The sequence below is a fragment of the Dromaius novaehollandiae genome, chromosome 8 (assembly GCF_036370855.1).
Source record: "Dromaius novaehollandiae isolate bDroNov1 chromosome 8, bDroNov1.hap1, whole genome shotgun sequence".
NCBI classification, from domain to species: Eukaryota; Metazoa; Chordata; class Aves; order Casuariiformes; family Dromaiidae; genus Dromaius; species Dromaius novaehollandiae.
Genome location: NC_088105.1, coordinates 13,435,837 through 13,451,384, shown reverse-complemented (window position 1 = coordinate 13,451,384; position 15,548 = coordinate 13,435,837). Strand labels below are relative to the sequence as shown.

Sequence of the window (15,548 nt, the reverse complement as noted above, 5' to 3'; positions counted from 1 at the left end):
AGAGATCTTGCCTATGCTGCCTGCTGTTTTCTGTGCACTAGGATCTGTCGTGCTGCCTGTGGATGTGATTGCAGGACGGGGCTGCCCCTTCGTGCTGGGAGTGGGGTGCAGCTTGTTCCCCCAGGTTTGGCAACTGCGGCCTGACCACGCTTCCCTCCAGTGTACCCCTGTGATGGGGAACAGGAACAAGACTGTGCCAGGGGAAGAGGCAGAAGTGACAAGGCAGTTGGGGTAGCAGTGCTCCAAGGCTTAGGGAGGAAATTGGGCCTTGCTGCTTTTCATGCTTTATAGGCTTTTAGATAGGATTTTTGACCTTGGGACTGCTGCATGTTGTGTGGCCATAAGGGATTTCAGTACCTAAAATATGAACCAAAGTACTCCTTTAACACTAATGCTTTTATCGGGCCCTGATGTTAAGAAGTGCAGTAGCAACCACAGGCTTGTTTGCTGTGCTCAGTCAAACATGGAGACTGCTGCAGCAGGCTGGTGCCAAAGGGACTGTCTCCTTCAAGGCATCTCTTATGCCCAAAGCTGTCGGGCTCTGTGCAGCTTTGTGTACTTCTGTGCCACTTCAGTGGTAAGATGTTTTTCTGACCACGTGCTGAAGTTTTTGTGCACTTTTAATTTGCTTGATGCAGTTTTTAATCTCTTAACTGCAGATTGGTAAGAGGAGGACCTCTAAGCATGCTAAACTCAAAGGAGCAACAGTAGGTCAGTAAGGGACTTCTCACCCCATTATATAAGTTGAGCCCTCTTCTTCCTAGGATTTCGACCTACCTTTCTCTCCAGATGGATGATCTTAGATCTCGTCTGGAATTCAGTTTTGAAGACTTATGGGTCTGAAGGCAAGAGCCTAGCCTGGAAAACTGCTTCAGGAACTGCAGTGGATATCTTCTCAGGATCTATCTTGAGAGACTAATTGGTCCTAGATCAGTCAATGGGGAATATCCACAGGAGACCTTGTGGCAGGAATGGGGTCTGAGAGCGTTCCAGAAGAAGCTGAATGCACAAGTTGAAAACTTGTCCAAATCTGAGAATAAGCTGCCCTTTTTTGTCTCCTTCTCGTTCCTTTCAGAAGTTTGAAGGAGACCCTAGACACCAGGGCAGAAGAGAAAAGGGAGAGTGCACACCCTTGTCAAAGCTGGGAATAAAGAGTAGCAATTTGAGTCACTTGCTCAGAATTTTCTGTTGTGGTCGATCTGTGCAGACCAGAAGCTGTTCAGAGCTCAGGTGGTCAGAAAATGCTTGAAATTGGAAATCTTGCCCTTTCAAACTTCACTTGCTGTCACTGCTTTGTATGCTGTGGAGTCTGAGCAGCTCTTGCTGTGGGCTAGAAACAATAGTTGTGTACTGCTTTAAAAGCAGAACGGAGAGGCCGTCGCATCCCACAGTTTGCATTCAAAGTATGACGCACAAATGGGAGCCTTGAGACATGGGATGGATCGTTTAAAAAGCTAACCAGAGAATCCTGTTCTCCCTCCCGAGAGGAGGTGTAGGTGTGGGAGCCAGAAGGAAGTCTGGTTAAAATCTGTAGCAAAATAGTTGAGACCCTTCTCACGTTAGTCATCAGGCTGCATTTTTTTTCCTCTGTTGAAGCATCCTCCAATCAAAGTGAAGGGAGTATTGGGTTGGGGGGGAGAAGCAAGACTACTAGGAAATTCTTGCCTTCACATTTTAAATTAAAACCATCTGCTTCCTTCTGTGCATCTTCAGATGATATCAGTGGGCCTGAATGGGAAACTCCCATGAAAATCAAACATTTAGAAGACTGGTTAAAACAGGGTATTAAGGTGTATTTAAATAGGCTATCCTGATGAATGTGCCCAAGCAAATGTAGTATTATGGCAGGTGAGGAGGTCTTTCCAGTAGAACCGACATATTTTTCCGAAAGACTTTTGAAAGAAAGTGAGAACTCGGTTTTGGGAGGTAACTTCAACGTAGTTTTATGGCAGAAGAACCAAAAACCCACAACTTCTGTGCATCTTGCATGTTCTCCTTGTAGCGTTAGCTTGTTAGAGTGAACGTAGCCTTGTGGATATGTGAACACTTCAGATTTGGATAGATAACCTTCATTTTGTTTTTACATCTCTTGTTCAGCTCCATGAGAGCCCATGTTAAGGCAAATGCAGGCCGGAGCTGAAAAGGAGAGGAAAAAAAAATGAGTTGAGTTCTGACTAAAGTATTTGTGCTGGAAAGTAGCCCAGAGAGAGTAAAGGAGAAGCTTTAATTAGAAGCAGCTGCATAGCTGATGCAGCCCACAGGACATTTTCCCATTTCAAATTCTCTAGCTTTCAGAAATCATGATTTGAATTAAGTCGTATGTGAATTTTTTTCTTAAAGGATTAAATTCCTGCTGAAGTAGGTTAAGCGAGCTCATGTATTTCCAGAAAGTGCCAGAACAAACTTCATCTTCCTGTTTCTGTTTCTGAGTATCAGATGGAAAACTGAGGAGAAACAGTGGCTTTTATTTGGAAAAGATTTGGTTTCCTGTTCTGAGCATGTCTTTTGGAGCTGACACAAGCTGCTACAATTTTAAGCTGCTCTGGTAGACAAGTGGCTTTTTTTCTTTTTTCTTTTTTTTTCTTTTTTTTTGAGGACTTGAAAGGGTAGTTTGGGATGAGGACCAAGTCAGGGTAGTGGAGGAAGCTGGAGTTGCTGGTGAGGCTCTGAATAGAGTAGATAATCATATCCTTTTAAAAAAGACTGGACTTAGACCCAGATTTTTCAGCATTTGGCTCTCTTTTTATAGAAACAATTTGGTGCCTGACATGAATAGAGGGCAAATATTTGCAGTTTTGCGTACACCAACATTTAGAACTAAATTACTAGTATTTGTGCCTGTAAATGTTGTTGACGGGAGACGTGGCAGAAAATCTGGACTGTAGGTTTTTTTGTTCCTTGACACTCAAAAAGGACTGCACTGAATTGCTGGAGGAGAAAATTGGATAACTGTGATGGAGCACTTAACCACGAGGAGAAGAAAATGGTGGGTGTACAGGCTGTCTACCTGACCTACCATCTTGCCACAGGCAGGCATTTTCTCTCTGGCATGTTCTGTAGTACTCTTTCCTATCCAAATACAAAAAGCCTGAGCTAAAAGAGCTTTCGCCTTTCCTTGCTGGAGTGTTTCTCATGTTTTTCTCTTCAGCCTTAGAAGACACTAGAACAGGTCTGGTCTTGGAGCACTCTTCCGCTTTGCACCAGAACAATGATGTACTAAATGTGGGGATATTTGTGGGTGAGGGTTGTAAGTGTCTTCCTGGAGCGTAGGTCCCACCTTTCTTCTTAAAACCTACCACCAGTGCTCTTACTCGGTGTTGAGGCTCCCTCCGCACTGTTACCTCGGGTAAGTTAAGTGCCTCTCAGCCTGTTGCTGCGTGCTGGGGGTGGCAGAGGGGCTGGCGCGAGGGCGTCATTTTGTTGCTTTCCTCGTGGACAGAAGGTGGGATGCTTCTGTAGACTTTCTAGTTTCTTTCACCAGTAAGTGAGATGGTGGCCTAACTGCTGACCTGGTCAATGAAAAAGCGTTTCAAGGTTTAGGTTTTTGGTGTGCTTTGGTTAACTTTGGGTTTGTTGGAGGCGTGGGTAGTGTTGGAGAGCCTCTCGTTTGTCTGCCGAGATGTCCCAGGTGGGGCTCGGTGGAGCTCCGGTTCGTTGCCCCTCTCTTCGTGATGGGGAGGACTTCATTTTGCGTACCCTGTCTCCCTGTCATTGGTGTGAGGAGCCTCATGCTTTGCTGACTGCGACCGAGGCTGAGCTGCCCAAACCCCACATCCTCGCTCACTGGGGGTGGTGAAACCAGAAGAAACCCCCTATAATGAAAGCTTGTAGGCCTTCGGGGAGTGAAACTCAGTTTGACCTTACGCAGTCCTCAGCTGCTTATAGATGTCCAGAGACATCGTTTAATTGTAGTTATCCAGACGAGCTCGGAGCAGAGCTAGCCAGCGTACCGCGTGCAGACTCGAATGCCGCGGGAGCCTAGCAGACCTACAGCTTCTGGCACAGGAAAGTTTGCTGGTGCCAGACTTGCATTTGGTGCCAGGTACCGATTGCTAGCCTGCATCCCGGAGTGCTTTGGGATGTTAAAGGAAATCCGTAGAACTACCCGTGGTTTAGGCCCAGGATGTATGAAGACTGCCTTTTGTGTGGTGTGACAGCAGCTCATGCTCACAGAGAGCCTGAAGCTGTTTCACCAAGGATGGCGCAAGAGTCGGAGGATATTCTATAAATGGTATTCTGTCTCAGAGTTTGCTTTGTGTAACTTTATTAATCCTGCCTTGCCCTCTAAATCTCTCCTTCCGTGTCAGTTCTTGCATACAAAGTTGAAAGTATTAAGGTATGGTGAAAGGAGCCTGATTTGATTGTGGGGAATAGTAAATTATGATTACACACATCTATTATATGACTTAGTTGCTTTAAACTTATGGCTAAAGCTAGTTAATAGATTTAAACATGAGAAAAAAACAGTTGTGGTCATCTAGTAATGACCTCTTGCATAACTTGGATAATGCTCCTCTGAATAGCTATGGTTGCGTTAGTGTGTATGCTCTTTCTAAAACAACCAATTTGATATTTTTTAAATAAGCAGGAATGATGGAGAAAGTCCACTGCAACCTTAAATACATTGTTCCAGTGGAGATATTACTCTATTTCTAATTTGACTGTATCTAACTGGAACTTCAAGCTGCTGAGTCCTGTTATTCCTGTACCTTCTAGATTGGGAATTGTTAAATCTTAGTTTCTTTTTGTGTACTTACAGCCTTTGATTAACTGTCATCTTCCCTTTGATAAATAGACCGAGTGACCTGAACCTTTCATGATGTCAAGAATTTTATATAAATCATTACTTTTCACTTCTTTGAATATATTTGAATTCTTCAACTTCCTTCTTAAAGAACAGACACCAGAACTATGTAGTGGTCCAGTAATGGTTGTGCCATGAAGGTTATCAGGTGCAACATAATCTCATTTATTCCAACCTGATATTTGCTCTTTGTACACCTAGAGGTTTTCTGGCCACACTGTCATGTTGGGAATTCACGTTCAGCTCACTGTTAGGAACCCTAAGACCAAATCTTTCTTTCCTGGATTAGTGCCTTATTTGGGGGAAGATGCTTTGCATGTTTTCTTTCTAGATGTATGACTTTGCAGTAGTAAAATGCAGGTTGCAGGCTGGCTGGCTTACTCGGCTGTCTGTGCTGTTCTCTGTCGAGACCTCGTCTTCTGTCTTACCTGCATGTCTGACCAGCGCTGGTGTTTTCTATTATTCATTGATGAAAGTGTTAAATAACATAGGAACAAGAGCAGGCCCCTATAAGATTTTGCTGAAAACACTGCTTTATGAGCTTCTTTTGACTTTTAAACTGAATTTTAAGGCCCATCTAATGAGCTTTTTAATCTGCCATACATTTTAAATACCCAAGGAAATGGTTTGTTATGGTTCCTTCACTGTTGCATTCTTGTTTGGGGCTAACCAGAGACTTGGTGCATTTCTCGGAGCTGGAATCTCCTCCCTTTGGATTTGAACAATCCATTGGTTTAATAGTTGCACCTATCCTGCCCTGGAAGAAAGTGCATCTATGTTCATCTCTAAAGTCTTTATAGTGAAATGTTCTCTTACACAAGCTGTGTGTATCTTAGATTACTTATCAGTTAAAGCATGTAGCTGTGGACTGCAGGAAAAACTGCAAGTTGACAGTCCCGTTTTGTGTGCGCTAGGTTTTTTTTTTTTGTACTTTGTATAATCTTGCAGCTATCTGCTACCTGAAAGAAGCAAATGGAAGAGTGAATGACACAGAGGTGGTGTTTGCCTGCATGCTTGCCTGTGTCCTGTATCACTGGAAATTAAATGGAAAATTCATAGTACAAAGGCCAAATAAAAGATGGATTACAGCTGACAAGTGCAGTCAGACTGTATTGACATAAGTTTAGGTTAGAGAAGAAATAACTGCAATTATTCTGCAATCACAGATCTTTGTATAAAATATTACCCTAGTTATAGATAGTGTGTGTGTATTCATTTCTCTGTGGGAGAGGAGGAACAATGACCTCGTCGTTAGGGTGCTAGCCGGGGGCGTGGGAGACCTGAGCTCCGTGCCTGTGTTGCTAGTTGAGCGCAGACTTCAGAATGTCACAGCCCCAGATTTGCTTATCAACATGAGGATAACAGTATATTCCTGTCTCACGGGAGCCCTGTGGAGAAAGATCTGCTAAAGATCTTGAGGCCTTCAGGCACTGCATTTGTGCAAGCTTTATAAATGCCTCTGAAGATGGATAATACATGGTGCTAATACCTGTTACTAAAACTGCTAGGCTTTTCTCTGAGAAAGAGGAGGGATAGCTGCAAGGAATTAATTGTTACTCAGCAGTTCTTTTAATGCTCAGACGTTTACTTAAGTTTTGAAGGGAAGTGCAAGAAGTTTTTGCATTTGATATAACTCTGATTGTATGCAGTATTTGCAGTGTGTATATATATTTTTAGAACAATTTCACAATTTGAACTGAAGTGTTTGTAAGAAACTTTAGTTTTAAATTTTCAGGAGACTGAGCTGGGACAATTGCAGAGGATGGCCCATTCTGTTATATCTGTGACCTTACAATTTAGGATGTTGGTGTTACTGTTTAGATATTGCAGATTCTGAGGCTTCAGATGGTAATGGGACTTTGTTCCTGGCATCTTCCAAGGAGCGCAGTGCTTGAGGTGAATGTACTGCAAGTAATTTCTTCTCTGTTGCAGGTGTCGAGAAGGCTTTCTTGGAGACTACTGTCAGTACAGAAACCCCTGTGAAAACAATACCTGTAAGAATGGGGGAACTTGTGAAACTACGTCTCTCATAGGAAAGGCTACTTGCAAATGTGCTCCCGGGTTCAGAGGAGAGGATTGTCAATACTCTGAATCGCACATGTGCTTTGTGTCCCAGCCCTGCCTGCATGGAGGAACTTGCCATCCCCGCAGCCAGGAAACATATGAGTGTGTTTGTGCTCCAGGTTACACAGGTGGGATTCTGCATTTATACCTTCAGACTCCCTGTTTTGTGAACTGTTTAATCCTGGAATATTCTGGGGCATTTGTAATGTGCTTTCAAAGCTCCAGCACAGGAAGTGAGAGGAAGTGCATATGAGTTGATGACCAAAAAAGGGGGATAGCGGGTGGACAAATCAAACATCCTACCCTTTACACTTAAACAGGAAGGCATTTAGATCTTGTGGTGTTGTCCACAAGGGAAGACTGACTGTGGAAGCTATTCTGGAATGGCTGTTGCACTTCAAATGCATAGTCTACCTTCTAGAAAAAAATAAAGTAACCTTGGCTAGCAGAATGTCTCTATGGAAAAAGCTGTGATTTCTTGCCTGAGGGGAAGTATGGAAACTCACTTCTTTCACTCTTGAATGGACTGTAGAAGAGAGTGACTGTCGGTGTGTAGTATGATCTCAGGTTGTGGGTTATTTCTTATAAATCGTGATCTTTTACATCTTGCTGCTACCCTATAAATGTAAAACAATTTCTTAATTTAGCTAGCAAGTTGCTTTTGTTTCAAATACAATACTGTAAGATGCAGACACAAATTAATTTTCCTGTAATACTTTTATGTATGTGATTGGTGTACCAAATCTTCACCTAAATCATTATGAGGTAGCATGAAGGAAATATTATTTTCCATCTGATTAGTTTCTTATTAATGTAATGCTCTGTCTTGATTTTACAGGAAAGGACTGCCAGTGGATTGATGCCTGTACATCTCAGCCTTGTGCCAATGGAAGTACATGTACTGTATCTGGAAATAAGTTCTCCTGCATCTGTCCATCTGGCTACACTGGCCAGAAATGTGAGATAGATGTAAACGAATGTGCTACCTTAGCGCTTTGTCAACATGGTGGAACCTGTGTCAATTTGCCTGGTTCTTACCGATGCCAGTGCAAGCCAGGCTTTACAGGGCATCGCTGTGAGAGCACATACGTGCCGTGTTCACCATCACCCTGCATGAATGGAGGGACTTGCCATCAAACCAGTGACTTTACCTTTGAGTGCAACTGTCTGCCAGGTAAATGCTCCTTCTTCAAAGTGCTTGATTTTGTAGTCTCGTTGTTGGATTCCTGGCTGCAGTCTTCTGAAAACTTCTCTCTTGGAGTTTCTATGTGATACTGGCGTAATGTAAGAGTTGAAGGGAGAAACGTCAGCAAGGCAGCGAACTCAGATGAGATCTTACTTTAAGTGTCAGTATTTCGTAATATGAAAGGGGAGCAGAAGAAAGAAAGATCAAACATAATGGGATTGGTTAGATCATAGATAGAAAATGAGACTTCAATTAGGGGCAGAGGCTCAAATAATCAAATAGGTAAAAACTATCATGTAGATTTGAGGAGTTAGGTTATCTCCTTACGCCCAGCAAGAATGCTAAATTCCATGGTACATAAAAACTTTGAAGCTCTGTAAATACATGGTTTGTGTCAATAGAGGCCATAATTAACTTATTCAGAGTTTGAATGAAGACAACCATTGGTCTTTCTCCTTCTCAGTTGTTATCCCTAAAACATATTAGTTCTTATTCCCTTCTCTTTCCCTTCCATTCCTCCAAATCTTGTGGGGTATTATTTCCAACTTGCTGTATCTTTTCTGTGTCATGATACCTGCAGATAACTTATGGCTGCTTGTTCTCTGATGGCTTTACCTGCTCTGAGTTCATCCACATCAGGGATGACGTTCTTACTCAGGATTGTGTGCTGCGTATTAGTTTTGTGTGTTGAGCTGGGCTCCACTTGCCAAGGGCACCTGTCTCTACAACTGAACAGATCTCACCTGGTTGGAACCCTAATGGGCTCATCCTACCTTGCTCCTCCCTATCCAGTTGTCATACTGACCATGGGACAGTACTATTCTTTGTATATCAGGGTTTTTAGAGGATGAAATTTTTTACTGAGAGTGATTCAACCCATGGGAAAATGATTGTTTGGAAATTCTTTTGACTGGACTTCCTACTTAAGTGTATTGAAGTCTGGCACGTGAACATTTAGTGTGTGGTAATCTAGAAAACTGAACTCTCTTCCCTTAAGCATTTGTTTTTGTTGTTATTTATATGAAAGATGTAGCTGCCATATACTGTTTAGGGTGAATGTTGAGAGACTGGATTCTCTTGGAGATTATCTCGAGTCCTAAGTATGTGCAGAAAGAGTATTTAGAACTCAACTTGTGAGAAATACTTTCTTCTAAGAAACCTTTGTATTGAAGTGCTGGCTCAAGTGACCTTTAATGCATGTTGCCAACCTTAGCTGGTGTCTGCACAACAAATTTCAGGGTAGTCTGAGCAAACATGTGACTTTGAAGAATTTAGGAAAATTGGTCTTAAAATAGAAAGCCGTCTAATCTTTGTCTTTGTGTGAAAGCAACTGTATCTAACTGTGCTTGAAGAAACAATGCTGAACATACAGAGTCTTGGAAAACTTCATATCCTAACTAATTGTTGCTTTCAGGGAACTTACTGCTTTTCCATTTTGCATGTTTTTAAAAGGAAACTGTAAACTGGGTATTTCTGGATTAAAAGACTTGACTAGTTCCATCACTGAAATTCAGAATTTTCTTAAATTCAAGTCTATTTAACCAGTACAAAGTATTTAAGATATCCTGCAGAAGCAGCATGGTGAGAGGAAGAGGAGAGGATGATGAAGTATAAAGGACTTGATCCTGTAAGATTGATAGTACAGTTTGCATTAGTGACTCTTACAGGGATGCAAGACTGGGTAGAAGCACTTTGCCTTAGACAAGTGTGTGGGCTGGCTAAACTATGGTCAGGAAATGAAAAGGCAATTACTATAGTAACAGTTACACACCCACACTGCTCACACACATTTTGGATTATTAGTTGCTTTTTTGGACTTGTAGCACAACATGAATAATGTGGGTGAGTTAATGCTGCTTTGAGAGCCTTCATTTCTGTATTTCCTGTACTTAAGTTGGCCATGTTTTGCTAACTTTATTTTTAAAAGTAGTCATATGAAAAACAGCAAGAAAGGGAGAGGTTGGAGAAGCCAAGATGCTTACATTAACCTGTTTGATAAGGGCAAGGCACCCAGCCATTTCTTCCCTCTTACAGTCAAGTGTGTACCATGAAATTTCTGCAGTGTTGGGAAGGGGTTTGTCTGGGAAGGAGAGGTCAACAGAGAGAAGAGAAATAGTGGCCTGTCACACAGCGGGAAGATGTGAACAAGTCCTGCTCATCTGGAAGAGAGTGCCAAGATCATGAGCTAGGAATTCCTCTTTAGATTCCCTCTGCACTGGAGCAATGCCGATGATGCTGTGACTATAAATGGAATTGCTCTAGCCCTTCTTTCTGTACTGGCTTAAGATGTTACCATAGCTCAGCATTATGGTGGTAGAGGCAAAAGGTAGTAATGTCTTGAACTGCTTGGATGTGTTTTGATAAGACCTTGCATCTTGTGACCTGTGATGCTGCTTTGAAGAAATGGATTATGCCCAATCAGCAATTTAAGCATAATAAAATTACTTCTGAACTCTCCCTGAAATGGGTTCCGGTTTCCTGTAGATGTTCTCTTCTAATCTCTTCCAATTTGGGCAGTGGTCTTCCACTGAAAATACTAAAGCTTAAGTTTTTTCTATTAATAGTAGATATTCCCCTTATGTGTATCCTTTTAGTGGAAACTGCTGAAGAGATTATGCTCACACTTAAACCAGAACAAAACCACTTTTACTTTAAGTGGTTTTCATTTTTTGTAAATGTAGGCACATGAGAATGAGAGCTTGAAAATATGGCGAGGGGGGGAATCCATGGAGTTACACATGTAACAACAGCTTTTTCTGCAGTAGTACAACTACTGTTCATGTACAGTGTAGTCAGGCTGATATTTTTTCAGTTCTCAGGTTCCCAGTTCAGTTGTGGGTTTACATGAACCAAACCTTGCATTAGATAACTTATAAAGATGTGTGTATTGGAATATGTCAGCATTTAGTGGCAAGTGTAACTGAAGAATTATTTATGCTGTCCATATTTTGTCTGTATGAAAAGTATATACTTGTTCTGTATCCATCTGCCATAATCATATTTTTCCTTCGGGCTTTATGGATTTAAATAAAACAAGATTGTAGACAAGAAAGAAGCATGCTGGGTGAATCATAATAGATGTTGTAATAAATACTTCTGTGAAAGAGGTGTAACCTGAAGCATTAACTCCTTTAAATATAAAAATGAGCTCGTAGTTATAAATATTTGACAAAAAAGGAGCTCTTTTGGCAACTAACCCATAGTGGAATGTTAAACAAGTCAATAGAGGAAGTTCTTAGCTGGGAAAGTGATTATTCATTGTTATCCATCAAAATAATTACCCATTAACTAAGATAAGAACCCTAGGGAATTCCAAGAGCTTGTTCAGGAAACTATCTGTCAAACTAGAATCGGCTGTGTATGGGAACTGGAACGCTTCCTGGGAAGGGGAAGTAACCTCACGGCATTTTGTAGCGCGGCGGCAAGAGGCCGCTTGCTGCGGAGTGAGCACCGCACATGGGGCCTACGGGGCACGCTGAGTTAGAGGTGTTATGTCATGGGTGATGTGTGCAGTGTGCGGATCACCCTGCTTACTGGGTTTTTGAAACATGAGCTGCTTATGGTGGGGTATGAGGTACTGTGCGGCAGCAGCAGTTTTGTGGTACCGTCTGTGTGCATGCTTTTCTGCTCAGCATGAGGCAGCTTAACTCTTTCACATTAAGCAACCTATCTCGCACCTATTTCAAGAAACTTAACTGTCCAAGCTGCATGCAGACAGCTACCGTGGGGCACCTGGTATGCAGAAATTTATTTATGCATTAAAATGATGTGGTCAGCGTTAGTGCTCTGTGTTGAACTGCCTGATTTCTAGTCAGCAATCCCTAAATCTGGCAAAAAGTTGAAATTTTTGTTCAGGTGTAGCTTTATGCCCCCATACCTAATTGGTCCTGCAGAAAGTCTGAGGTGCATACTTACTTTTTGATATATAGGTCCAAATAAGGCTAAGGAAATTCTTTTAAAATTTGGAGGAAATTGGATATCGTGCTATGGAATGGGTTGGAGATCTCGGCTGATATAAGAGTAAATTTTTCTACTCTCGTCCCTCTTTGTGTACTAGAGAAGAAGGAACATGCCATTAGCTATGGGAACGCTTTGCTCCTTGAGATTCTCATTCCTCAATTTTCTGTGCTTGGGGATGTAGAGCAAAAGCTAGGGTATGTGCTGCAAACTGTCCTCTCAGAGGGAGAATGGGAAAGCAGAGGACAACATGTCAGTCTCAGCACGGGGGAAGCAGGAAACCATGTCAGGTGTCGAAACACTTTGAAACTGTGAACTCTTTGGCCTTCCAGAAAAGAGTCCGATTATGTAACTGCAAAATCGGATCTAGGGACCCAGTTTATGAAAAATGTGGGATACTGCTCACGTGTCCTAGAGCACTTTGTGCTTTTAACGCTCGGATGTAGGTGCATTGGCTCAAACAGCCATAACTCAAAAGGACTGATTTAAAATGAAAGCTAAACTTCCTTTGGACCATTTTATTCACAAACTAAGCAGATCACAATATTGTAGTGTGTATCAAGCTTGAAACAAACATGAAAAGCATGCCTTTAAAATGTCTAGATGTTCTGAAACAAAGCCAAAGTTCTTCAGAGTGAGAAAAAATTGAAAGGAATTTGGGAGTTGGGAAGTTACCAAAAAGGAAACTTGTATTTTCTTCAGCTGTACACTCAAATAGTGTCATTGTCAACATTTCAGTCCTTCTCGATTCCTTTCCTTTGGACATGTCTTTTCACTAAGCACGCTTGGCTGTGTATCGCTGCCCTTGAATCTTTTACTACATCCCCCTACTACAACTGTTTTTGTTTCTCCTCTGTGGTATTATCTTGCTTTTGGGGTGGGATTAATGGTTTCATGTATTTGCATGAGATGTTTGAGGAGCAGCTGTTAGACTTTATAGCTGGTGAAAATGTAAAAAATGTGCAATGGCTTGATGAGGTTCTATTAATGCAGTGAATTCCATACTGTAATATTGCTCAGAATCATTGGGACACACTAAACTTGCAGTGCAATGAGACGGTTTTAAATAAATGAGTGTTATGAAGTACTTACTAGAAAGTAGGATAGGTCTTTGTGTTGCTCAAGCTTAGATGACAGGAACTTAGACCATTTGACCTCATGGTTGGGTGCATTTCCATGCTGATCACATTGCTGGCATGAGTGGAATGTGTGGTCAGTGGGATGATTCTCCTTCAGCTCAAATGCAAGTTGGTAGGACACTCCCATTTTGTGTTATATGGCCAAGCCTTTGGTCATGCTTGTTAGCTTTATACTGTTCTAAATATAGTGATCTGATATTAACTGTGTTCTTTGGTAGTCACTCCTTGGCAGCTCCATGCCAGGAAGGTGCTATTGTGATGAATTGGCTTCAGACCAAGCTTGTCACACTTCTTCCTCATTTTGCCTTCCCTGCTGCCATGAAATCAATGGGATCTTGAGTGAAGGTGGGAAGGGCTTTGAAGGAAGAGGGTAATGTTACAGGTTTTTTTAAACAGAAGTCATGTTGAAGCTGTTCTTCCTTGCTTGTGGGTCATATAGCACTTGATACGGCTAAGGAACAGTGCTCTTCTTCCCTTCTGACCCTTACCTGTAGTATTGGAGAAGTTCGAGATGGGAATTGATACGGATCTTTTCAAGTCTCTTTAGAATGGCCGTAGTCTGGAGAAGTTGCTTCAGAGCTTTGCAGGCCAAGCTTCATCTGCCACACAACGGGATCTTTGTGAGACCAGATGTTGTTCAGAGGGTCTGTATGACTTGACACAGATGTTAGGGAACCTTCTGGAATGGGATGTTAAGAGTAGAGAGTGGTTAAAGACAGGGTTTGGGATGAAAGGCCTGTGTCATGTTAATGTTGCATTCCCAAGTAGTGAAGAGGCAAAGCTGATGTTTTAAATTAATCTCTGTGTTCTGGAATTATTTATCCACTTGTACTTTGATAAATAGCTATCTCAGCCAACAGAAATGGCAAGGTTATTTAATGAAGTATGAGGTAAACCAGCAGGGGAAATCTAGAGGAAGATGGTGTGTTTATGCCTCCCTTCCCTAATGTCCCTGTTTCTCCCACCAATTTAAAGAGAAAAGGAAATCTAGCAGAGGAGAGAAAAGGTATTTTGCCAGTGTGACTATATCAGGACCCTTGACTTTCTTTAGGGAAAGTCTCTTCCTTTTCAGTCGGGACTTAGTTTATAAGCATTAACCATGTAACATGGGTGGTGTCTGATTTGCTGATTGACTGACTCGTCAACCACCAAAGAGGGCCATGTCAGGAATTTGAATGCTCATTTTCAAAGCATAAAAGGTTTTACTTTGACATAGCCAAAGCATATGAACAATCCTGAGAAGTTCGTAAAGTGAAGACCAGGCACTTCTTTGCCATAGGGAAAACTAGTCCTGGATGCTGTTCTTACCACTGGAGGTTGGGTAGCAACAAGTCTATCTCCTAGTAAGCTAAATCTCTTGGTCTTCACTTTGTTTACTTTGAATGACAATGCTTATTACTCACTTATGTTTAAAAACTTTGTCTTGTCTTTGTATTGGTGAGAACGTGGTTTGTCATTTCCTATCCACTGCACTAGGATTTTAAGCATGTAATCTGACCCACACATTTGATAATGCGAAGGCGTTTTACCAAGTCACTGATCAGCTTGCTCTGCTGAAGTTCCTCAGGATTAGGTTAACACAAGAAAATGGGGGGAGGGGAAGAAACCTGTGTAAAGAATTAATTCTCATTGAAAGAGACTTGAGAGCCTGTTTCAGTCTCCCTATTTTCTGCTTTTTCTAGGTTTCGAGGGAAGCATCTGTGAACGCAATGTCGATGACTGCCCAAACCATAATTGCCAAAATGGAGGTGTATGTGTGGATGGCGTGAACACATATAATTGCCGCTGCCCGCCCCAGTGGACAGGTATGTACCATGGAAAATGCTCCTGTATGGGCTGAGCTAACTTTATAGGAATGAAATGCAGGACTTCTGGCCTTCACCCAACGCACAGCGCAAGTTTCAAGTGCCTGAATGTAGCTACATCTGTACTGCATTGTGCAGTCTGTGGGGTAGATGTCAGTGAAGCCCTTAGAAGATTGTTCACATCAAAGTCACTGCAACTCAGGGCAGTTTCTCATTGCGCTAGTCAGTATTACGGGTTTATGTGGGCATGGTTATGGCAGGCAGACAGGTGGTGTGACTTCTGAACTGCAAGGCAGTGCCACTGTCAGAATTGCACTCCTGCCTGTATAGGTTACTTTGTATCGGACAATATGTATTTTACAAAAGTACAAAGCATGGGTTTGCTGTTATAGGTGCATGCATTAGAGGTGCTTTGCTGATACGCTTGAGGTATTTTTAACCTGGGATAATAATTCTCATTTGAGATGATGGTAACAGTGTGCAGAACCGGGCAAATCTAGAATAACATAGCTAGGAGAATGGGAGGGAAGAGAAAGAAAGGGTGTGTACGGGAAGCTTATTTTTCTGCTGTGTCTGGCTTTTTAACTGGAGTT

General features: G+C 42.0%; 1 protein-coding gene across 2 annotated transcripts in view; it reads left to right on the top strand.

Moving 5' to 3' along the window:
- The window catches only part of NOTCH2 (notch receptor 2), a 92,602-nt gene that overhangs the window by 15,371 nt on the left and 61,683 nt on the right, over positions 1–15,548 (top strand). For both annotated transcript variants that reach the window (XM_064515714.1, XM_026123352.2), the window contains exons 3-5: positions 6,737–6,996; positions 7,707–8,042; positions 14,833–14,955. In XM_064515714.1, coding sequence (XP_064371784.1) covers positions 6,737–6,996; positions 7,707–8,042; positions 14,833–14,955 — 719 coding nt within the window. The remainder of the gene's footprint in view (positions 1–6,736; positions 6,997–7,706; positions 8,043–14,832; positions 14,956–15,548) is intronic.